Here is a 25,890-nt window from a genome sequence, read left to right as displayed (position 1 = left end):
GAATTGATAAAAAACAATTAACAAGAAAAAAGCATCCACACACTTAGTCCCTGCAGTCCAGCACTTTCCTTGCAACCTCCCAGGCCAGTGCCTGGGAGAGAAGACAGATTGAAACTGCAGAAACAGCACAAGATATTTAGATAAACAAATAAAAACCTCTGCTCTTTTTCTTTTTAGGACAGATTTTTTTTCTAGAAGTTCACAGATATACAGCCATGCACTTATGTGCTATCTTTTGGAACAATTTTTTGCAGAGTTCAGAGTAATTTTGGACTGAGCACAACAAAGTCAATGTGACCGCCCTGCTGTACTTGGATTCCACATACCTGAATTTTGCACTTGGCTTCCACGAGCTGCAGTTTGGTCTGTGCAAGTTCCAGCTCCATCTCTCTCAGCTGCTTCTTCAGTGCATCCTTCTCATCATCTATTTCAATGCCTTTGTTGTCTGTGCTTACAGCAGGCACCTTCAGAGCCCCCTCCTTGCTGAAAATCTCACTGCAGTGTTTGCAGGCCATCACTTTACCCTGAAATACCCAGAAAGCCCTTTAATCCATGTTACAGGAGCTGTTGTGCTTCTTGGAAGAGCCTTTTTTGTGTCAGACTGCCTCAATCTCAAACTATCTAATATTGCAGTTTACCGATTTGGCATGAAAAGAATTTCAGAAGTTCACAATTTCCAGGGTATGTTAACCAGTATAAAAATTCCTAAAATCTACCTACTACACTCTGTCTAATCACAGAGATTTTGCTCCTATGTTAGAATTACTCAAGCCCTCTTGCTATTAAAGCTTTGTAACATTTTGCAGTTAGTGCTTTGTCAGCACGATTCAGGAGAGTAAATTAAACTCTGAGCAGATTAAAATGCTGGCCTGGCTCACGCAAACGAAAACAGGGTATTGAGCTATTTCAGCAGATTATAGGAATATCAATCCTAGAATTATTTTATTTATGTTATTAGCAATAACATAAAAAAGTCACTAAAAAGCAACAAATCCAGTTCGGATTCAGTACTAAAGAAAAATTGAGAACCTACAGCAGAGGGAAAACAACTCTGCCTACTCAGCAGTGACAGAGCAGTGGGATGGAATTGTTACCTGATCAGGAAATGTTCACCTCTTATACAGATGTTCTTGGTAAGGGGTTTAGAGAAGGGAGACAAACCCTATGGAAATTCTGGGGATGGCCCAAGCTGTGCCATTTGATTCAATTACTTAAACCACTTCTGCTTAAATTACAGAAAACCAAATATAAACCTTGTCCAATCTGGCCAATTCCAACCCCTCCACTGTGCACACTGGAGAACCAACACATGGTTTTTTTTTCTAGAGAGTCCTTTTTTTCCCCCACCAGTTTATCAAAACATCCAAGTGAATACTCTTTTCTCTACATTTTTACAGGAAAAAGAAAAGCCAAGTATTACATGCATTTCAGTCTGAGAGTTTCACCCTCTCTGATATAAGATAAAGAACTGTGAAAGGAAATAAACTCCTTCCTTGTTTAAATGTGCTGCAAAATGCATGTGGGGCTACTGAACTTTAAAGTTCAGTTAACATTTTGTTCTGTCTGTATCCCGAAACATCCCGTATGCAGAGGCATTGTTCTCACCTTCACAACTTCCAGTTCATCTTTACTGGCCGCCTGTTGTTTTTCCAGCCTAGTACTCAGCTGGGAACAGATCTGGAACAGAGAAAGCAGCCTCTTATCTCAAGTTTACTGGACTGAAATAGAACCTGTGCTTTTTAACAACGATTTTTGTTAGAAAAAACATTACTTAAATTCTGCCTCACTCAGGTATGTGCATCCCCCCTAACAAGTCCACTGCTGCTGATCATGATAAAAAAACAGCAGCATTCAATACAGAACCTGAACACAGAGACCAGGACATTTTGTGGATGAATTGGTTTATGATGTTTTTACTGCACTATGTCACAGAGTACAGAAGCATTCACCCAAAAGTACTAAAATTAGCTGAAAGACAGGTTATTCCTGATTGCCTAATTACAAAACTATTAGGAAACCCACAAAAAGATTTATGACAAATTACAACGTTGCTCTCTGAGAGCCTGAGAGGTAGTGGAGCTTATTTAAAGGATGAGATGTGCAACGCTGAAAATTCAGCTCTCGCAACAGGCTGAAAGGAAAAAATACAAGAAAGAGCCTCTGGAACGGTACCTGTTTATACTCTGCAATAATGGCTGTGGTTTTCTTGATCTCAGATTCTGCCTTCTCCAGCTGCTTCCTGAAGACTTCCTTCAGCTAGGAAGTGAAGGAGAGAAGTTACCTAGTACACTCACAGAAGTTCTCAATATGCATCAGCAGACTGTTCTCTCTGTGTCTTACTGTGTTTACAGCAGCTCTAAGCTACTGCTCACCAAATTCCAGCATCTGATTTACTCAATATAAAAATCCTTACTGTATCAGTGATAACCAAAAAGTCTATACTGTGACCCTTTATCTCTGCTTAGAGAATTCTCCTGTAGCTTAATTCCCTTTCTCTGTGTTAAATGGTGGTACATTATGGTCCACAGAACACAAAATGGCAAAAATAAAAGTCAGGGTATCACTTTTGAAACGTACACGTTAAGCTACAGAGGATTACAAAACTAAGACCGAATATTTTGCAAATGAGTATGAGGCCAGGTCTAGTCAGCAAAATTCTCCCAGCCCTTATCCCTGTTCTGCTGTTGGTTCCAGCTTCAGGCAGGAACACTTTATTTTAGCAATCCAGCACCTGAATCCAGAACAGACTCTTACAAGGCAACAGCTCCTCTAGCTCCTCATTTAGATAATTAAAAGAGGTCTGATCTCCTTAACTGCAACTGCTCACTGACAGTGACTGTTAAATACTGGGAAGACGATAAGCTATGGAAAACTAAATATTCAGAGCTCAAGTAAAGGAAAACACTGAACAAAAAAATTACCCTGGCACTACAAACTTTAAATTGCAACCGCATTTTGAAGACAAAATCCCTTCTGCAATTGCAACACACATCCACACTTTTCTGCATATCCTTCTGCTTGCATCTCCTAGCTAAATGGGGAAAGCTGGAGAATGCCTTACCTGAGCAGTTTCCTCCTCCTGCTTCCGTTTCTCTTCCTCAGTCTCCACCAGCTTTTGTTTGGTCAGGAGAAGCTCCTTGTTCAAAACATCAGCTTTGTCTTCAGCCTAAAATCAGGGACACTGGTGTAAATCAGATCTTATCTGTGCCAATACAAACACACTGGGATGTGCAGCTCAGAAATTCTGCAGATTCAGGTTCTAGCATTGCCTTTTCCTGCCCTGTGGAAACTGGGAAACTGTGCAAAAGGACCCTTTGGCCAAGTGTTTACCCATGCCCACATAGGCACAGATACTCTGTCCTAATGCAAACAATGATGTACAGAATATTTTTGTTGGCACCAATATTAATCTAAGTCGGGGCAGCATGATTTAGCTACTGTGTAACTTCAGATAACTCATTCCATTTCTTTAATCTGTAAGCAGGGAAAACAGGTAACTGTAAAAAACTTTGGTGCTTGCACTGTACCCTACAAAGTGTTCAGGCAAAGACAAGTGTAGGACAAACAGGACCACCAGATAAATTGTTTATCAGTGCAAATAAGTATTACATGGAGAAACTTGATACTGTGTGTGCACTAGGGAATAGGAATTTTCTCCTTTCTTGTAAGGGCCGAGCTTATGGTGACACATACTGGGAATGCTTTATTTTTGTGAGCACTCTCCTCACCAATCACCAGGAGAGAAATGTATTTCTCAATGTCTGGATATATTGTGTTGCCCTCCCCAGCTGGGAGATACACAGGGCACCTCACCACTCCTGTTCATTAATGAGGTGCAGGATAGGTAATAGTTGTGGTCAAATAATACTGAGTTTGCTGAAAATCCAAGAGGGAAAAGGGCATTGGAAACAACAAGTAACCGTACAGAACTTGTCTACAGGCTGCAGTTTGGTTTTCTACCACTCCTGGTGGTATCAGCTTATCTTTCTGCCACAGTGTTCATTATTAATGAGGGTGTTAGTGGTGATTGTGGGCAGCAGAAGCAGCTCCACCAGGGCCACAACTGAAGGGATGGATTGAGGATCCATGCATGGCTTAGTGTGTATAAGGCTGTATAGGAGAAAGGAAAACAAGCAGTGCAAGAATGGAAAATCGATGAGATTGACATCTTAAGACAAAAGAACTCAGGGATTACAAGGGTATCTTTGATGAAAGACCCGTTTTCTGATATGCTTTAAAGGAATTGCAAATCCTTCCTCCTTTTATGTGTGCATTCCAGTTTCTCCAAGCACCTGCAGTGGTGTTTGGTGTCCCGTCCTTGCAGATGAGGAATGCGGTAGCACAAAGCTTTTCTTGCAGTGCCTGAGAATGAAGGCAGGGGGTGGGAAAACTTCATGGAACCACTCTTGTCTACAGACAGACTGAGAAAGTGCAGGAGAGAAAGGAATTGGACCGGCACAGGGATGTGCTCGGCAGCCTTGTTGTGACACTTGAGGAGAAACAATCACGGGCAGCAGCAGACATAAAGCTGCTGCATGGACAGCTGGAATTCCCAGGAAGACAGAGCTCCTCAGCACATTGCTTTTGGCCTCCACACGAGCCTGCCTGCTCCATCATGCAGAGCACATCTCTGTGCTCACCCAGACAGCTCAAAATTTTAGAATCCCATGGATCCAAATCAGCAGAGCCTATCTGTCCAGGATCTGCCTAAGCAGAAATACAGCTTGCACAACTGTGGTCAATGATGTTTACAGTTCTGAGGTTAGATAAAGCAAGCCAAATATCTGTGGGAAATCCAACTGAGAGGCCCTTGCAGGCAAAGATTTTACATTATAAAAGGTACCACAGCAAGGGACTAATCACAAGATGTGGTGGAGTTTGGCCCTCTTTATTTAGTACCTTAACAACAGCTGTTACAGCATTTATCAATACCACATAAAACACCTCAGAAAGATAGGGCTGAATGTGTAGTTCTCTGAAAACCATCTCTGAGGCAAAGGGCTCTGAATGCTGCTGCCCTCCACATTCCTGTCTTCACAGGGAACAAGAGCAGTTATCAACAAACACACAGGAGCCCTTCTAATTTTTGGTGCCCTGCCACTTCATTATCTCTTAGCTTTGTCGGCTGTACTAAAACTGCTGTGAAAAACAGATCCACGTAGACATTTTGCAAAGCAACTTCCCTTGAAACTAGTCTTTCAAGGAGTACGTGATGCCTTTTTCAAGGAAATGTTCGTTCTGTGGTATCTGCCTACAGGTTATGGCTTACATTTTCTAAGCAAACCCCAGCAGCTGAATGTGGAAATCCAGCTGACTGCATCTACGAGTGAGGCTGTCAGGAAAATAAAGGCACAAATAATTACACTTTTAATGCTGTGTTATACTCTCAGTGGAGCACAAAACTGGGTTCCTAAAACTGGTTCCTGATCTGGGGCCCATCTGTGTCAGCATTACCTGGTCCAAGTCATTCCGTAAGGCAATCTTGCTCGTGACAAGCTCATGGGCGAGGTCATCGTTCTCCTGCTCCAGCCTCATGCTTGCTTCTTGGAGCCTGCGGTTTTCCCTCTGCAGAAAGAAAGGAACAACCAGGAAAGGAAGTTAATCCTTATCAATATTGAAGAGCAATAAACGAGTGCATTGTGTGCGTAAAACACTGAGAAGGCGAGAGTGCACATTCAGACAGGGCTGCTGCTCTGGGAAACAACAGTGAATTAAGCCAGCAGTGCAAATGCAGCTATTTCATTTACATCCCAATGGTCTGTGTCACCAAGTGACACACTGATTGTAGCGTTTCCCTGTCAAAAGTAAACACAGACCTCTTCACAAAAGCACTTGGTTTCTGCTTGCTCATCATCTAAAGAAATCAGGCAGATAAAATCCCACCCAGCAGCAGTGAACAGGGATCAATTAAGAGTTACTCATAATGTTTCCAATCGGAAGTAGAAAGCTGTCCTGCTCCACTTTACAAAATTCTGTCTGCAGGGATCCATAAAAATAGTCCATTTTGTAGATGATATAATGCCAACTTCCCATCTCCTGCAGAACCAGCAGAGCACAGCATTTAGCCTTGGAAGCCCCTACAGCTCGTATATCCTGTACTGCCATTTGTGCCCTCCTCTGTAACTCACACCAATGACATCAGTGTGTGTTTTACAGGAAACCTGCTGAGCCCAGAGTGCTAGGGGGGAGAGGGGAGTTCACCCCTGAGCACAGGCCCAGGACCTGCCAGTGGGCAATGAGGGGAACACCAAATGGAGAACTCCAGGCCCTCGCTGCACTGCCCTCCCTGCCCACTCCACACAGACAGAAACGACTCCATGGAGCACTAACCACAGAAGGAAAGTGCACAGGAGAATGATATTTCATAATAATGAGAATAATAATTCAGGTGTTTTAAAAATCAGTCTCAGTGACTGTTTTACAGCTGAGAAACAGAACCATATTCAAAAGATGCTTGTGGTCAGTGAACTCCCAGGGGTCCAACATCAAATATTAATCCTCATCTTCAGAACAACACAGCCAGGTGGGACAGACAGAGGTGACCTCCTCAAATGGATTTTAAGAGAGGAAAAAACTATGCTGGCCTTCAGTCACAAAATGGCTGTGTATCTTTCACACCAAAACAGGCTGCAAAGGGAATCTGTGCACTATGGAAATTCAAGGAAAAACACCACATTCATATGGAAACTCGTAGGTGGAGGAACAGCAACCTACATGCGGAGATTTCAAAAAGGACCTCTTCTCACTTGAAAGGTAAGTTATGTTCTCCAAGACAAAACAATAAAAGTCAGCATACATCAGCACTTAAGACAAAAGCATTTCCAAGAGTTGTTCAGTGAACACATTCCTACAAAATGTGATTTCTTGCATAAGCACATTATTCACCTGTTTTCACTTCCTCCTGCCTACCAGCTATGCTTAGATACTTTTTCTCTCCGAAATCACCACCATGAAACTGCAATTTTCATTTCTGTTCCAAGCAGATTTTGCATGCTCGGCTTAAACAAAAACAGGACAAGTAGAGCTCTAAGAGGATGCTTAAAGAGGTCTCTTCTATGCAGGAACTTCCTCTGTGGCAGGAAGCAGAACTTCTACAAATTCTCTCTCCTTACTGTGACCCTATTGTGCAACTAGACCAGGCACTGCCCTGTACAGGAAAGTAAGTTTGTTTCCCTTCCAAAAGATCATACTTTGAATAACTTGTTTTGTACAGAAACTCTAAGTAAAATGCTTTTATCTTAGCACAGTTAAGATAATCACTGCTAAAAGACACACAACTTTGGGGATCTTTCTTATTTTAATTGCACTGTAGCCTGTATGGGATAGGGAATTTTTAAAAGTAAAATTCTTCTCTAAGGATAATATAAACTTTAAAGAGTAAAACCAAATTGCAGTCAATCATCGTCATCATCTCGAACATCATTTTTCCTGTATTTTATTCAGACCTCCTTAGAAATGTTGGTTTTTATAGACACAGCTCTGCCAGCCGGCAGCTGTCAGACCTGGCTTCACATAAAACCTGGGAGCAGATCAGGACAGTACTGCTGCCAGGTGCTGCAGCACCAGTACCTTTCTGTAGGGATGTTGCTTAGAAGGAGAAAGCAGCAAATTCTTAAGACTTTCACAAAATAACCCAGTTGGCTTTAACATTTCTGCTATGCCTTTGCCAAAAGCTTCAGTGTCTGCAAAGCAAGCTGCAGTGTGAAGTTGAGAGTTCCTGCTTTGCATTGGCAGACAAGTGTGTAAGCAAGCTCCGTGCTGGAAATGCGCTATCCTCCTCTTAAACGAGAACGTACATGGCACATTGGGATAAGGCAAAGATCTCTTACCTTGGGCATCCGGTCAATAGCTAAGAGATGTTTTTAGCCTGTTCACCATACTCTTAGTCCAGCTGAGAGCCTCTCACAGAGCCACCTTTACTCTCCTTCCACCCAGGGCAGAACGCCCGATGAGATGGTTTGTCTTTTCCAGCTCCTCCCCCCCAGATCTAGCAGTGAAAAACTGCCTCCTTCCTCAGGAGGAAACTCTTAGTCTGCTTAACTCTAAATAAAACCTAACGTGACACAGTAAAGACAGAAATAGCAAATAGTGCTTTTCATGTGTAGCAAACTATTTCCAATGGCTCTGAAATATTTACAGGGTTTTATGAAATACACTCGCAATGACAAGAAGTTCAACAGATGGAGCTGGTTCGTTACAGCAGGACTCACATCCCGGGCAGCATTTTGTAACCTGGCATCAGCCAACCAGTCAGACCTGCTAGTTGTCCCTGGTGTAAACAGACAGCTTCCTGCCCTTCTCTCCACACCACTAAATTACTGACTATGACAACCATTTCCTTCTCCTCGGCATTGCTCGGTTTCTACAATTCGTAAAGTAAGAGGTCCCTCTTTCCCAAATTCCTCCTTCTGGTTACAAAAGGCGGCTGGTGAGCTCGAGTTAACTGTTAAAAGGAGGATACTGCATTTCCAAAAAGGACAAACACCGCTGATACACACAAACACAAATAAACTTACCTCCTGCAAAGTCACAGACCAAACACTGCTTTCAACCATTGGTGTAAAGACAGTTGAAACAGGATATAAAATAATTTTTAATACCAACAACAACAACAAAAAAATTACTGATTCTTCAGTGGGTTTTTGGTTCTGAGTTTTAGAGAGGATATACTCCAGCTCCCATCACACGCTGGATGGAAAGAAGAAGGCCAACTTGAAAGCAAGGCTCAGCTCAAGAAGACTTGAAAGGGTTGAACTCCACCCTCTGCTCCCTTCCAGCCTGCACCAAGGAGTAATTCCTGAGGAGAACAGTAGTGATGATGCATCCTCTCTGAGCTGCATTCAAGTGGGGTGGAACGAGTCACCAACCTCCTTAAGCAATTCTGCTTCTGCTGAGCAACACCCTGTGCTGGGTTTGGCTGGAGTAGAATTAATTTTCTTCACAGCGGCTGGCATGGCTGTGGTTTGGATTTGTGCTGGAAACAGTGTTGATGGGATAGAGATGGTTTTGTTATTGCTGAGCAGGGCTTGCACAGAGTCAAGGCCTTTTTTACTTCTGATACCTCCCCATCAGCTTCTCCATAAGCCCAATGGAAAGGGCTCTTGATTGTGGAGGAGCTCTGAAGGAAAACCCTTTGAACTTCCATCTAGAAACCCAAAAGGCTTTAACAACAAACCACCCAGGAAAACCTGCCATGGAAAGCAACATAGAGGCTCCTGTGTTTTCCATTTGGTGACTCTGGAGAAGCATCCCCCAAACTGCCTCAGCACATTTGGTTTGTTAGAAACCACAGACAATGTCCCACACATCAAGAATCATCATGTTTTTCCTCATGATGTTAACATTCAGTTACCATGACTGAATGAAAATGAGCAATGTATTAATTTTTGCTTCCACTTCAAACACACAAAAGGCTATTATGTCCAAATTACACATTTATTCAGACACACAACTTCTCTGTTGCACAATGAGGTCCACAGAGGAAAAGGCAGAACAGAACAGCAGGGTCTGCTTGCAAAACTCCAGCCCTTCTTCTCTTTATTTTAAATCAAGTCCCAAGCTCAATTCTGGAAATTTCTCATCAAGTGAACCCAAACCCTGTTACATGAGGTGTTCTCAAACACAGAACCCCCCATAATATTTAGAAAAATTTCAATCTAAACTATATTACTACTTTTTCTCTACATACAACTCACTTTTCTTCCTGGCTTCTGTAGGCAATTTGTAATTTATTTTAACCAAAAGTCACGAAATCCAGTGACAAACAGCAATTTAGAACATATTTCCCTTTTGCACCTTTTAAAAATCTGACAAAAATGTGATAATTTGTTAAAAGCAACGGAAAATAAAGTGAAAAAATGTCCATAAAAACACACGTTCTTCCTAAATAATACTTGTAAATACATCAGGAAACAAACACCAAAAATAATGCACTCTTTAATACTGTTCTTTTGGTAAATCAAATCACAATCAACATGTAAAATCCAAGCTGGGCAGGAACTCTTGTGTGTGTAACAGCTCATGGGAGCACATGAATTGAACATGTCGAGCAAACCTGACTGGTTACTGGTGGGCCCAGTGCTGCAAAACCAGCTCATCTCCCTCTCTCCACAGACCATCATTTCCTCCCAGGGCAGGGCCACAGGGGGTGTCTTACTCAGACATCCTCCACCACTGCAGCTCACAAGGGCCTGTGCCTCTGCAGTCCTGACAAACCTCTGCTGGCAATAAAAACTGTGACACTGCAAACAACAAACACTCTAAAAACTACAGCTAAAAAGTATCAACAGTCTGAGAGCTCGTTTCTTTCTTGAGGAATATTCCGCAGGGATCTCCACTCCAGTGATCCCATCCATGAAACATCCTCTTCCCAGGCAGCAAACCAAAACTTTGGTTTGTTCTGGGAAGAGAAACTGTAAAACTTGCAAGGCTGCAGGGCTGTGAGGCACAGCCCACACAGAGGGAGCTGACAGCAGGGCTGTGCTCAGAGGCAGGGCTTTTGTCCTCTCCCAAACCAAGCCCAGCCCTGGTGCTGCCCCACTGAAATGCACCTCCGACCACACGGGCCGCAGAGCACTGACTGAAAGGACAAGCGAAAAGCAAGGCTGGCTCTCCACCTGCTGCCTGTGAGGTGTTTCTTGATGACCTTCAGAAACGCTCCTGAAATGTCAATTCCTACCAACCTCCGCTTGACACAGGAATAAAATCTTAACAAGCAAGACAAGGAACAAAGAACACTTATAAGCATTTTTCCATGGCACCCATCAACTGAAGAATGTGTCTGAACTTTGAACTCATCTAACCAGTTATGGGGATTCTCTAATCACAGCATTGCTAAGAGGATCAGACCCAATCCAGCTTAATAAAAAAATCCACGTTGAGTTTCAGAAGCGCAAGCCAAAACCCTGGGCTGTGATCTTGACTGTGACAGAGACTCACATCAACAGTGGCCCAAGAGTCGCTTTCTATATCCTCTTTTGCAGCTTGGGATAATGTTCTTCACCATCCATCGCCCATGATTAACTAGTTAATATGCTTTCACAGAGCTTTAAAGAACCTTATTTGTTTTCTAAGCATTATTTTAATTCCACAGTACTATAAGTGAACCACCAAAAAAACCTTAGAAGTTTATCAGCAGCAAGTTGTGTTTTTTCCTAAATAGGTCATACTTGCTATAGGTTCTTGGCTGCTTCAGCAGTCCCAAGTCTCACAAACAATGAAATCTACACTCTTTGACAGCATAAAAACTACACGTAAAATATAATTTTTCACAGATAAATGCTTTTTAAAAAAGGCGTGAGTTTGACTTTCTCTGTACCTCTAAGTCTACCTTGCCACATTTATGAATTAAGGCACAGTCTCTCACTACAGATTTCCATACTTTGGTTTTCTGAAAATGGTGCACTTTCTTTACATTCAGACCACTGGAATAAGATTATTCACCACTCCACGCTCCTGGCAGGCTCTGTACCAACTGCAATGTCACTGAACACACTAAGGCACAGTGAGGAACAGCAGGCAAACAGTACAGGGATATGTAAGCACTCTCAGTTCCCAGGCATCCTGGGCACTGGGCAATAAAGTGCTTCATCTCTGGCAGCTTCACCTGGAGAAACCTGAATTGTTCGAACTAGGGTGAGCAACGACCAGATCCCAAACACTCAGTGAACTCTGTGCCCAGGAACAGAGCCTCCAGCACACAGAACCTATGTCAAAGGAGCGCAGCTGTGACAATGAGAGCAAATTCACTGGCAAGATAAGCAAAGCTAATCCAAAATTAAAAAGTATTCTCTTCTGGTGAACTACCGAGCTATCATTATTACCAACTGAACCTTTATTTCTCTGCTGCCCTAAAGCAGGATATCCATCACTGCTAATTCTCTTGCAGCAGTGCCAGGGACCCCCAGGTCCCACCGTACCAGGCATTATCTTAACAAAAAACTACTAACACTTGGTATAAACAGGAATGAACAACAAGGATCATATCAGCCAAGGAAGAGTTCATCTTCCAAAGTCTCTGAGGATGCCACTGCACATAGCTTGCGCTAGAACAACGTGTATTTTCTCCTTTCTGTGTCTGTAGCTGAGAATCCCCCTTTGTTTCTGCGGCTCATGAAGATCTCCCATAAAAGTGCAAACAGCAGGAGAGTTACCTACAAACATATAAACTGAAAGAAGAAAAATATTATATGTGGCTACTTGCAGATGTCTTGAGAGTTACAAATTGTGATTGAAATATTCCTGGGAAAGAACTACTAAGTCCAAGTGTTTAAAGTGCCTGTTCAAGAAAGGGGCTGAGTTTCACCTGGCACTGCACTTCCCTAAGGTCTGCACCAGCACATCCCAGGGAGGTGAGTGTGGTATACACACCTCTGCTTAGGCCGCTGGAACCGGGTCACTCCCATGGGATCTGCCAGTGGAACAGGTTCCTGTATAGCATCTCCTACCTTATATCTGTCCATAGGATCTTCCTGCTGCAGCTGACTCTCTCGCATGGTTTGGTACTCTCTCTCATATTTCTTCAGCTTTTTCGTTGGCACCTGTGGAATAGATTTGGGAAACATGCATTTAGAGATTAGAGGAACACCGTAAAGGCTGTCTGAAAGCTCTCCTTGCAAACAGGAAACTGAGGAAGTGATGGAAAGCTGCTGCTGAATAAAAGTCTCTCCCCACTGCCCCCTCCCTTCCCTACTCAGCAAACCGTGTCAAACACTTACCAGTACAGCTCACATCGACAGAAATCTTTCTGTGCCCACTGCTGCTGATTATTCAAACATTTAAAGGGAAACAAGAGCAAAGTACAGACATTTTAAGAAGAGTAACAAGGAAAAAAAAAAAGAGCATGAACAACAGGAGTGGGAGAACAGGGAAGAAGAAAACACACTTCGATATGTATGATTCACCAAAACAATGCCTTAGCAAGACAACTGTTACAAGTGAGAGAAGAATAAAGGAGCGCTCATACAAAAGGACAGGACAATTCCCTGGGGGAGATCAGAGTAATGGTTTTTATTGCTGGAGAGTATTAATGTCTAATTACAGCCTGTGACCAATGCCCTCATGGAGTCTGGCATCAGAGCCCTCCTAGGCACAGGTGGAGACACTGCAGTGCAGAGAAAACACAAACAAATTCAGTGAACAGCCATGCGGAAAGGTCAAATCCCAGGCTACTTCGTCCTGGGAAAACACCACTTCCACTTCAAGCATGGCACAGAGAGAAACCTGTGTTCTTTTAAGCAGGGCATGGGGATCCTCTGCTTTCACATCACCTGGGTAGGCAGAGCTCTATGAGCAACCCCATCTCTGCCTGGAGACCTTTGACAGCATTACTTGGAACACCTGCTGGCAGCAGGAGAGATCCCTAATGCCACGTACCACCAGGACTGTGAGCACAGGCTTTCCCTGGATCTGTTACGCAGTTATCTGTTCCTCTTGCCTGTATCGATTGTGTTTAGCTGCCTCCTGGTGTGAGGACATGCCACTGTCACCTTCCCTTAGGGCAAAAAATGCCAATGAGCAGAGATAGGATTTGGTGTTGTTTTTCCCTTTCCTGGGGAAAGGGAATACCTCCTTGCTCTGCAGGGCAGGGAGGGACCAAAGCAAGTGCTTGGCTGTTGCTGCAAAGGGAGGTACAGGTGGCAAATGTGAAACCTGTAATCTGCAAAGCACAGTGCACAGGGAGCACTAATTAAAGCAGCACCGATTCCCACAATTACTGATGGAATCTGAAAGCAAAGAGAAGAGGGCAGAGATAAAAACATGAAGGACTTTGGGCAAACATCCAAGAAAATTCCACTTCATAGTGCAAAACACCATGCAGTGAAAATTACCAAATCAGAGATGCTTTTATACATTTCAGCTGAACAACACTCCCAACTCAACCCCAGCCAGTTTTGTCTCAGCTGCAACCTGGAACTGTTGAGGCTACTTTAATAGTCAGGGATAAGGAATCATTTCACAGGAGTGTTCTAAATGAAGTGAACCCATCACATATCTGAAGCCTGAGCCATCCCCTCCTTCCACCAGGGTTACTTGGCTCCCATTCAGAGAAGCAGATCAAGGCTCCCGGGGTGGGGTGTTCTGAGGACACCCTCCAAACCCAGTTCTCCGGTGCTTCTGTGCAGTTTTGTGCTCCAATATGCAACCAGCAGGAAATAAAGAGAAATACAAGGGAGACATTGTGGAGCAGCACAATGTGCCAAAAGGCACAACACAGGTGTAACTTAGAAGATGAGCTGTTCCTGATTCTTGAGCCTTTTCATTGAAACCTTTAAAGTGCATGTAAGAACTAAGTCTCACTACAGAGGGAGAGAGACAAGCCTCCCATCCACGCAGCCACATGAATGCTTCAGTAAATCCCATCGTCTTTAGGGATAGGAGATGTAAGACAGATTTTTTTGTGTGCAAATAGGAGAAAGAATGTAAAGCAAAGGTAAAAACTGCACACTCACAACCCTTTACCCCCCATGGTTCAGTGAGCAGTGCTGCTCACCTCAGCCTGGCCCTGGGTGGTGGGGACTGCCTCCAGTGACCCTCCAACAGCCTCACCTTTACAGCTGCCTGGAGCAGCACCCCCTTCGCACTTCAGCTGCCAGATCTGCTTAAATTGCTTGTGAACAAAAATCCTGCTTCTCTCCATACTCTAGAAGATACAGACAAAATACAGCCAAAAGTAATGATGTGAGTAAATCACTTACCAAGAGAGCAAATGGGACATAAAGAAGCACTATTCCACAGCTGCCCCTCACCAGCTGAGCCTGTGCACCAAGAGGTCACTGCTGCTTCTCACTGACACAACTGCTCACACTCAGCAGCCAGTGACCTGCAGCTCTTCTAGCACCTTTTTAAATGTTAACTTTTTACCCTGCCAGAGAGCAGCCTTATTTTTCTGGCTTCACCTTGTATTCTCTTCCAAGATGAGGCAGCATTTAACTCACACGGAGTCTATCTGGCACTCAATAATCTGCCTCAACAACACCATAAATTGATACGAACAGGTCACATCCCAAACTGTGTGATGAGCACTGGAGAACAAGCCTCAGCTGCTTCATTTAACTCTGCTCCCCATTGTTTTCACCTGTTTCCACTCACAAACAACTCACAACCATTTCTTAATGCCTGGTAATTCATCCCAACAACCGTTCTTATCTATATGGTCTCCTTTATTTTCTTATCTTTTAATTCACAGCCTGAGTAGGACCATAAAAATGGTGCTCTGGGGCTATGTGGGGGATCAGCTCCCTCTTTCACCCTTGCAGGAGCCACCCATGGCCCTGGCCTGGGCTGAGGGGAGGCCCACATGCCTGGCACACTCTCCAGGCAAACAGCACAGCAACACTTTCTTAGGAATACTGACAGTAAATGATACCTGAAACCGGGATCAGATCAGGAAAAGTGTAAGCATCAGGTCTGACACACAAAACAGCTTCCATGCTCCTTGAGAGAATATGGTGACTGATGCATGCTAGCAGCTATTTATGCTACAACCTTAATTGGGAAGTAGTACCTAAATACAGTGAAAGTCTATCTTAAGGGGCTGGGGGGAGGAATTCCTATTAGAAACCAGCCCATACTAATCTACTTATAAGATAGAAACTGGAACAGGTATGCTTAGGAACTTTGGCAGGGACTGTGCTTCATTGTTATTGTCTATTCAGCCACATTACTCAGAGGAGGTTGATAATTTATTACAGCACTTTCTTCTTCTGAGTATACACTAATAAATGGAAAAAAAATATTTAAAAGCCCATTTCCATATTCCTCAATTTAATTCCCTGGAACAGTTTGTGAATTCAACAAGGGATTTCTCAGTAAGCCCTTTCATAAGTAAGTGCATAGTGCTAGCTATGCTTGTCTTCATGGACTGATCCTGAACAAAGTGCTCATAAATTCCCTGTAAAAGCTTCTGCAATATTGATTTTTTTCTTTCTTCAGCACCATGGGGTATATTGGCTCAAACTGATGGTTATCAAATTTAGGAGATTCTTATGGTTTATAAATATCGCTCATCTGTTTATCTCAATATCTTATCTCACTGACTCATTTTTATTGTCTTCAAGCATAAAATCACATTACGACGAGTTGTACGTGGGGAAAGAGCCATGCAGAGCATCCTAATAAAACATCCACACAGAAGAACTGAACAAGCAGAACACTCCTTCTGAAAAACTCCAAGGCACCGAACGCTCCAAGGACTCACTGCAGTGAGGTGAGAAACAAAAATACTTTGTCTTTAGCTACCTCTGCTCAGACAAGGCTGGAAAGATTTGCTTCACCTCCTCGGGCACCCCTGGGCATGGGCAGCATGCTGAGAGAATCGGCATCCGCTCCAGGAGCCCTTCCCCTCACTCCATGATTCCTTTGGCTGTTCATTAGGCAGTTCAGCCTGACCCTGCTGGATTCATAAATCACACACCTCTGACTCCTTCCTCCCAAATGCTTTATTGCTCCAGTGCAACCCCAGCGCTCGGAGGAGGCAGTTATCATGATGTTCATTTGACAGCCAAGGACATGGAAGCAGAGTTGTAAAGTGATTTCCGGAACATACTGCAGACAGCCAGAGGCTGATCCAGACAGTGAAATCCTATTACCTGATTTCTGATTTCCAGCACCGCCACAATGCCAGACTGAGCAGGGTCTCTCTTTCCCAGCTTCCCACTTCTTTTCTCTGTCTAGCACAGCGTAAACACTTCAAAAACACATTGTCCCACCACACTAACAACAAAGCCAATATTCTGTGATCTCTCCACTCTTGACATTTTTTCCTCTCTAGTTCTTGCCTCAATGTGGAAGAAAAAAAAAAAAAGGAAAGAAAAAAGCAATTAAGAAAGTGTGCAGTGCTTTCCTTTCTTGTTCCTTGAAGCAGGTGATGTAATTTTCTGTTTCACTGGTGATGGATTTGCTTGGTATTTCAAGCCCCTCCAAAAGCAGATTACTGACAAAAAATTTCCCATCACACACATTGTCTTAGTTCACACTCAAATGGTACCAATTTGTTCTAGTTAATACTTCATATTTAAAATACAACTATATCAGGTTCAAGGAAGGAAACAGCTCTATTTTAAGAAATACAGCTCTATTTAAACACTTGATTAGGCCAAATGAAGGCTTTAATGTAACAATTATAGATGAAGAAACTGATTCAGTGCTCTTCTGGTCTGTGCAGTCATTGCTATGGATAACTCTATTTTGTCCTTTCCTTAAAATGTGGCTGTCAAAAGTATCCTGTCAGATCTGTCACTGGGAATAAGACTCAGAAGTAGATAAGTCATTCATTTTTCTTTTGGGAGCATGCAGCTACCAAAAAGAAAGAACAAACCCCACAGTACACGTTGACACAACAGACTTGTCTCTTGGATTAGTCTTTAAAGGAAGTCAGTGAGATGTCATATTTGGCTATTATGCAATACAATGTGAACAACTGGATCTCCAAGGAGATCTTAGCCACAAGCATGAAATCTGAGAGAAAAGAGGGCAAATCATTATTTCTCACAAAATTCTTTGTGCTGGGTAGTCTGCAAAGGAAAGTCACAGGATGGAGCACAGCTTGAAGAATTCCCGTTTCTCCTTTTGACACCGTGCAGGGAAGGGCTCACTGACCAGGCTGGTTCACCATAGGTTTGAAATGCAGTGGAAAAGCCCCATCAGTGTTTCACCACGCTACAGCACCACATTCAGACAGCCCCACTCCACCCCACACCATAAAGTTCATTCAACACCATCTCACCCCTGGTTTTGGGGCACAACAAAAGCCCCGAGTGTCAGATGCTGTTTTACCATCTAAGCTGTAAGGAAGGAGATGTTCCCTGAAATCCCTTGGAAGCCTACGCTGTGCTGGAGAGATCTCCTGCTGAACCTGTGCCTGTCTGAGTGCTGCTGCAGAACAGCATCTCTCCACCTTGTGTTTGGAAACAGAACTGGCAGAAATGCTCTTTTTACATCAGGGAAGCAACTCCACCCTGGCACACCTGAGAGTATCCCTTCCTTCCAGGGGGAGGCTTTCCTTCCTTCTGCAAGCCAGCTCTGTAGGTTTAACAGTTCCTGAAGAGAGTCTTCGGGATAACACAAATCCAACCTGAAAGCTGGCTGGAGGCAAAGGAAACCAGCATTGCCATGAATTTTTATTTCTATTTAATTCTTCCATATCAGTTCATTATGAAAATATCTCACTTGCAAATGAGACACCCACAGAAATTTATAAAAACAAGGGAAAGGCAAGATGCAAACTTTACTGAGCACCTGTATCATTTCCCATGATTCAGAAGTGCACTGGCAGAGTCAGTGACACTGGATCATTTCCAACACCAGATCCTTTTGTCAGATTTTAATCTCTACGATGTATTTCCATTCACCTAAACCCACTGAAACAGGCATAACACATCATTCTTCCCTAGCCCTGCTGTTTAAATATCTGCTTAGTTAGGCTCAGTTAGCAAAACAGTTAAGTTAAAGGTAAGCTGAGACCAGGAGATATTCAGGAAGCACCATTGTACAGAGATCCTGCAGTAATACAGGGAAAGAGAATGGAATTTGGATTCCCTGAACTGTAACTCCAAACACTGATGTGCACTTTGACCACAGTGCTTGTGTTTGAGAGGCTGCAGGGACACCTGCAGCTAAAAATGAGGGTCAAGGAAATGATGTTCTGCCTGTGGCAGAGATGTCTCAAAAACGTTCCTTTTCAGATCCTCAAACTGCCTTTCTGCATTCAAAAATTCATTTTCACTTTGAGATACAGAGGGTTTATTATCCACTTCAAGTCTATTTGTTTTAGCAAGGAAGAGACACCCTGAGTGGCTGAAAAGCAGTGCTTGGAAATGGCTGATTACCTTCCGTACTTGCAGCTGATGTCTCGCAGCTCCTCTAGACATGGGAGCTTCCTCTCACATAGAGATAAGGGCTGCAGCACAGACACACACTGGGAAGGAACAGCCAGATCCACTCTGCCAGCCAGCACACGCTCTGCATTTCAACAGCTCTGGTCAACAGCAGCACTGTGCTGAAGGGTACCACCATCAGAAACATTCTGGGTGGAAAATATCTGTGTGCAGGTCATTTTTGTTATGCAACATAACTTAATGCCTGAACAATGAGATCTCTGCTACCAAAGACTGTCTAGGCTAAATTAAACCACCTGTATATCCCTCCAGCCACAATGAGGATCAGATAAATGGGGCAGTGACACTGCCCAGTCAGCTGGGACAAGGCCCTGCTCTGGGTAACACAGTTCCTGTGGGCAGCAGCGGTTTTTCCAGCACAGAATTTATTCAGTGGTTTGTTCCTCACAACATAACAGCTCCAAGAGGTTCTGTGTGTCTCACATATACACATTCTGACACACAGCATTTGGTGCTGAAGGTTTTCTATGTCTCCTTGGTGACTATGCAAAATTCAAGGTGCACATCATTCACTCTGATTTCGATCTAACCCATACCCACAACAATTTCAGAGCTTGGCTTGCATTCCTCAGCACATCACAGCAAGAGAAGAGAAGGGTGAGCAGGAAGACAAGCACAGCCTTCACCACCATCCCCGTGACAACAGGATCAGACATTCAGGATAAATTCCCCAGGGATTTTCTTGCATCACTTAGCAGAGACAGCCTCTCCCAGCTACACAGTGTTAGGGTTTGCTTCCAGTCTTGGTTACGCTGGAACTACCGCAGACCTGTCTCACAATTGCCAACACAAGGCCAGCAACTGATTGGTAACCAGGTTCAAATTATTGGTTTACCAGGGCTGTAAAACCTGTCACATTCAACATTTTTAGTCCACAGCTTTTAGCTAATAAACCCCTGGCTCAATATGTCATCCAAACCCGCCACAAGGCTGGTGAAACCAGCTGTCTGCCAGACTAGATTCCAGCTCTTCTGAGTAATCAAACCATGTCTCGTCCCTGTCACACTCTGTGCCCAGCATGAAAAATCATCTCCTTCCTGAGATGGAGGATGGGGGCTAGATCACAACTCTGAACCATATGCCAGGTAAGCAAAGAACCTCACATTCTTTCAGCCCATGTCCTATGTGTTCATATTGTTTTAGATTAACTCTGTGCCACAGTATCAGTAAAACTGTAATGTTGTCAGACTTCACATCGCATCTTTAAAATCAGCGCTGGGTTTCTCTGATGTGTAGGGAGGTCCTTGATGCTCAAACACCTTTCATTACTTTTATCAGTATTTCAAACCTACATCGTATTAAGAGCAATTACTTTTTAGTGCATTAATCCACTAGCAGAAAATAGATAGCTTTTCTATATTAAAGCTGATCCATTATGGACCTGTTGGAGCAGGTCCAGAGGAGGCCACGAAATTGCTCTGAGGACTGGAGCTGCTCTGCCATGGAGACAGGCTGGGAAAGCTGGGATTGTTCAGCCTGGAGAAGAGAAGGCTCCAGGGAGAACTTAGAGCCCTTTCCAGTGCCTAAAGGGGCTGCAAGAGTGACTGGAGCTCAAGAGGGACTGGAAAGGAATAGGACAAAGGGGAATAGCTTCCCATGGACAGAGGGCAGGGTTAGAATGGGATGGACTTTGCAGTCACTGAAACCCAAAACATTCTGTCATTCTGTGATTCTATACTGACACTGAGGGCTCCAGGGTCCCTTCTGTAGAGTTTTATCTATACTTTTGTCTGCATTTCAGCAACTAACACAATTTTTACCACATCCTCTCAAAAGCCTTGGCTTTTTCTGCTTGCCCAGCTCTATCAACAAAACTGCTAAAACCCTAAAAAAACATTCTTTCAAGCTGCACATTAAATAATAAGCATTTTGAAAATACCAGTGGGACAGTGCTCAACTCCAAGGTACCAGAAAGGCTCACTGAAGCATGGCACAGTGTTTTAGTGCAACAACTAATCCATGCTCTGCTCTGTTATCTCTCTAATCCTTCATCTGCTGAGCCAGTTCCCTCCCCACCTTGAACGAATCCAGGTTCGGCCTTATTTGCACTGTTCATCCATTTGAGTGTTGCCTCTGGAAGTTCAGCCTGAGTGTGGACAATCTGTGTGCTTATTCTTGCCTACACACTTGGCTTCTGGGGTCTCCAAGGTAATGGACAAATAAATATGGCATCTTACTTGCACCCTGATATTGGAACTCGGGATTACTTTGGCAACTCTACCTTGGAGCAAAAGCACAACACCCTGAGCGTTGTCTTGGCACAGCTTAACACCCTGCTCCAAACCAAACCACCTGGATTGTTCTGCTTTACAAGACCAGCATCACCAGCATTCCAGTCAACAGAGGAGGCTGTTGGTGAGCTCATGTTGACATAGGTAGAAGGAAGCAACAAGGAAAAAAAATGTGTGTATTAAACAGTGCCTGAAAGCACAAGCTCAACAAGGTAAAACCACTGAAATACATTTTCCAACTTCAGCACACAAATTCTTCTGAGAATTGGGTTCAAAAAGAATGAAAACAGTTGTAGACAATGAAGACAGAATGTCTGTAACTAACACATTCACCTGCATCTTCTAGGAATCAAGAAACTGGACTTCTATAAAGACAAACTGCCTTTTCATTTAGTTTCAGTACTCCTTTCAAAGTCCATGACTGTACTGACCATATATGATCAATAATGTCTAAAAACTTATTTCAAGTTTCTTCTCCCAAATGGGCTTGTAATGGTGACAGAAACAGAAGCTGAGTTTCTCAAGTGCCCAGAAAAACTCGATTTTCCTGAAATTCCTTTTAAGAAGAAATTGAGGAAGCTGCAAAATATCCTTCTTTTGAATGTTTCAATATTCTGTTCTTATTTAAAAATGTCTATTTGAGACATTGATTTAATAATTCTTTCTTGATACAATGACAATAAAGAGGTGGCAAGAAGAAATGCTTTCAGACATGAATAAAAAAATAAAATCATCAGGAAATAATATAGGGTATTAATTAGGAACAAATAAAGCAGTAATTAAAACCAAATGCAGAAGAAAAAAAAAGTTCGAATTCTTTCTTGAGTTCCATTAGGCTGGATGAGATTATAAGCATATGGAAAAGAAGATCCCTAAGTGTTGCTCATATGTATTAATAATTAGAGCTCAAAAGTAGTTATGAGTCATTGTCCAGAGAACAGCTCAGCTCTGTCAGAAATCAGGCTGCAAGTTTTTATGCAGAGCACAAGCACGGACAGAAATAGCAGACAAGATCTCTGGGCCACTCATGTTTGTTTTTAGTAAATCCTTAAAACAGCAGAGACTCCCTCAGAGCAGAACACCCTGCACTGCCAACATTTAGGCTCCACCAATCAACCCATCTGGTTGATTTGGTTGGTGAGCTGAGACCAGGAACCCACACAAATGCTCTGCAGAGCTGATAAGGATCCAGCTGATAAACTGGTTCCACACCAGCATCATTTTATAACCTGTAGGTCCCATTTTATTCCTTATCTATAGGCCTGATTAAGAAAAGTAGCTTTACAGTTATAAGAGTCTTCTCTAGCACTGGTTTCACTGCCATATGAGAGATTTATTTTCTTAAAACCCAACCCCCCCACCTGAGGAGTATCTGACAGCCACAAACATGAATTAAAAAGCTCAGGAAATGGGTCAAAAAGCTATTGACAAAAGGAATCATTATTCAATGACAGCTTTCATTTCTGGTTAATGACATTCTGAGTGTCTTCTGGGAATCATCAAAGATGCAGCTCTATCAAACACTACATCAGAGGCCTGGAAGTGAAAGATATAGTCCTGCTAATGGGATTTGGGGATGACACACGGATAGAAAGAGCAGTGAAGAACAAGAAGAACCAGAAACTGCACACATATATATTTGAATTCCTGGAAACAGCTTCCTCAGTTGAAACACACCACTGTGCCAAACTCCAGAACAAATGCCCACAGGACTTAACTACAGCATGGAGCAGTAGTTCTCCAGCTGGGGTGGAATCCCATGAACAGATGGGATCAGTCCCAGGGATTTGGGACTTCTCCAAAAAGTTTGGAAACTTCTGTGCTCTCTGGGAAGCACAGGGGATGGGAGGCACATGCTGGGAAAGCAGCCTGCCCTCAGCTGGGCAAGGCCTAGCTCTTCCTCCACAGCCCTCTCCCTCTTGCCTCACTGCTTGATGGCAAGCTGACCAAAATAATCCTGCAGAAATATGTTCACTTCGTTGTTTTTAAAAATGGTAATTGTATCAGCACATCCCCCACAAGCAGCGGCATCGGCACTGCTCAGGAGGCCACACAGAGCAGTGTGGGACTGGGAATAAACATTGGCACAGGGAGAATGGCAGGGAATAACACACCACCTTTGCAGTGCCAAAAATGTGACTCCCTTGTCAGAGCCAGGCTGCAGCAGAACAGCTTGTGGGAACCCTGGGATGCAAAAGGATAGGGGGAAAAGGAAGGTGACTAGGGAAGGTTAACCCTGGATCATCACCAAGATCAATACTGGAATACTGCATCTAGACCTGGGAGATGCAGTTGGGAAAAAAAAATGAAGAGGATGTGGAGCAGAGCCCCTGAACTGTTTTGGGCAGGGTGTAAATGCCTTGCAGCAGGAGGTTTAAGATCCTCAGTTTGCACAAGGGAGCTGCTCCAAAGGCAAGGATCTGGCAGCTCCTGCCCCACAGAGAAGGGAGGGACAGAGATGAGACAGCTCCTTGAGACAGCCTGAGAGCAGGATCCCTCCTTCTCTTGGGCAGGGAAGGCTCAGACAAGGATTATATCTGCTGGAAAGAGCCAGGTCTTCTAACAGTGACCACCCAAACTGCCTTCTCCCTCCTCTGGCAGCAGCACCAGCAGAAACGCCACCCAGGGAAAAATGGGCTCCAATAGATTAAGTGCTGCCAACTCCTCCACACAGGCAGAATTAGAGACTCAAGGAAAAACTGAGATTGGAAGGGCCCTCCAGCAGGCACACAGACCAACCTCCAGCTCAGGCAGGGACAGCTTCATAGTCAGAGCATGCTCCTCCTGAGGGCCTCCAAGGATGGAGATGCCAAGGTCTCCCTGGGCAGAACTGCTTTCCCTTGTGCTGAGCCAGAACTGGCTTTGCTGCAAATCATGAGTGTTCCTTGTGTTGTCACTGCGTGACTCTGAAAGTTTGGCTCCCTCCTCTCTAGGACCTTCCTTTAGGTGGCAGACCACAGTTAGCCTGAAAAAGAGAAAGCTCAGGAGGGATATAAGCTGCCCCGAGCCCCCATCCTTCCTTGCTGTGGTCAGTGCCCTGCCTTCCCAGCGGTCCTCTGCTGTACCCACCTGAGGCTGTGACTATCCCTGTTCTCCAGGGGGCTCAGAACTGCATGCAGGGGGTGAGGTGCAGCCACACAGCTGCTGGGTGGAAGAGGACGACCATCCCACTTGGCACCTGCCTATGCACAGCCAGCCTTGGGCACTGCAGGCACACTGCTCACTGCTCTGGTCATCCACACCACTCCCAGCCTGCACTGATCCTGTCCAGACATTTGGTCCCCAGCCTGCATAGATGATGGAGCTTTTCCTTCCCAAGGTTTTTCATTTGCCTTGCTGGACCTCAAGCAAGTTCCTCTCAGCCCACCACTTACCTTCCAGCTTCTGCCACCCAAAAATCAGAGTGTGTCTATGCCTGAAGATGCCAAACACTCTCAGCTCTGCTATCAACCCCTAGAAATGTTCAGCTGCTGCCAGGTAGACTTCAACCCATGGACCACTACACCCTGTGCTCTTCCAAGGCCACCTGAGTTTTTCACTGGCTTTGCAGTTCATCACCTGCTCTGAATCTCCTCAGTTTGGCTTCAATGGGAAGCTGAGAGCCTAAAAATCCTTGTGGCAGAGTCTCCTGCATGTAACCACCAATTATTTCTGTGGAATGGCCGATAACTTCCCCGAACAGAGAGCTAAACACAGCAAGGCAGGCAGGCAAATGGAAATACAATGAAGCTTTCCAGAAAAACGTCCTTCAGCTCTGGATTAAGAGGATTATACCACTTAGAATAGCATCTTTATAACCCCTTGAGTCCAAGTTTTCTGTAGATAAACTGAGAATTGAAATTCCCCAGAGTAAAGCTGCTCAATTCTTGCACAAGCTGCGCAGCAGTCCATTCTATGTGCTGCTTTGCATATCTGTGCAAGGTAGTTTCAGAACAACTTGAAATTTTGAAAGCAAGACCACACAGCAAAACAACTGTGTGTCATGGTCACACTGCAACATGACTAATTTTATTAAAATATGTATTGGGGGATTGCTGTCACACAGTGTTGCTTTGGAGCAGATTTAACAAAACCTTATCTCAGCTCATCCACGTTTTGTTTAATTGTTTACAAGCACCAAAGCAATGCTACAAAAACACTGCTATGCTTTCCAGTGAAAAATCCACGTTTTCCATTGAAAAATACAGCTGGAAGTGATAGGACCTGGCCAACAGCAGGTAATTCTGATTGTGCCCAAGGAGTTCATACTCGTGTGGCACTGGACGTGTCAGAAGGTCACGCAGGGCTGGCCTAAAGCACAAGGAACCCACGCAGCTGTCACCTGGCCTGGCTTGGTTTTGGAGTAAAGCCTTTATCACCTCACGTGGCGACATGTGGCTCTCTGAGCAAGAGGGACTCCTGTGCACCCTGGCCCACTGCACAACCCACAGGAACTACAAGGGTCACCAGCAGTGCCAGAAATCTTGCCCCAAGACCATCCTGGCATACAAACCGCAGAACAGGATGAAAGCCTTTGTGGAAGTATTTTTTTAAACTATTCTCTGCAATCTGAGCAGCATGTTAGAAACGCCTTTAAAAATAAACAAAACTAGATTTTGCAAACCAAGACATGAACCCAGATTGTAAAATACCTGTGCTATTAATATGAACTCTATTAATACCCGTGCTATTAATATGAACTCTATTAATACCCGTGCTATTAATATGAACTCTATTAATACCCGTGCTATTAATATGAACTCTATTAATACCCGTGCTATTAA

General features: G+C 43.9%; 1 protein-coding gene and 1 long non-coding RNA gene across 9 annotated transcripts in view; one reads left to right on the top strand and one right to left on the bottom strand.

Moving 5' to 3' along the window:
- RABGAP1L (RAB GTPase activating protein 1 like) overlaps nt 1-25,890 on the bottom strand; it is a 226,667-nt gene that overhangs the window by 5,840 nt on the left and 194,937 nt on the right. For 5 of the 8 annotated variants that reach the window (XM_064664123.1, XM_064664122.1, XM_064664125.1 and 2 more), the window contains 6 exons: nt 12,447-12,539; nt 5,455-5,565; nt 3,062-3,166; nt 2,173-2,256; nt 1,606-1,677; nt 327-524 (listed from right to left, as the gene is read on the bottom strand). In XM_064664123.1, the coding sequence (XP_064520193.1) occupies nt 327-524; nt 1,606-1,677; nt 2,173-2,256; nt 3,062-3,166; nt 5,455-5,565; nt 12,447-12,539 (663 nt within the window). Of the gene's footprint in view, nt 1-326; nt 525-1,605; nt 1,678-2,172; nt 2,257-3,061; nt 3,167-5,454; nt 5,566-7,829; nt 9,202-9,414; nt 12,168-12,446; nt 12,540-25,890 lie in introns of those variants that run through there. The other 3 variants (XM_064664124.1, XM_064664130.1, XM_064664128.1) reach the window with 2 other exon arrangements.
- Nucleotides 5,561-21,713, top strand: LOC135418653 (uncharacterized). The gene is made up of 3 exons (XR_010432599.1): nt 5,561-7,159; nt 16,059-16,207; nt 16,452-21,713. It is a non-coding gene; the product is annotated as an uncharacterized LOC135418653 (long non-coding RNA).

This window comes from Pseudopipra pipra, chromosome 9 (genome assembly GCF_036250125.1).
Source record: "Pseudopipra pipra isolate bDixPip1 chromosome 9, bDixPip1.hap1, whole genome shotgun sequence".
NCBI lineage: Eukaryota > Metazoa > Chordata > Aves > Passeriformes > Pipridae > Pseudopipra > Pseudopipra pipra.
The sequence above is the reverse complement of the archived record's forward strand: the minus strand, read 5'-3'. Positions and strand labels throughout refer to the sequence as shown.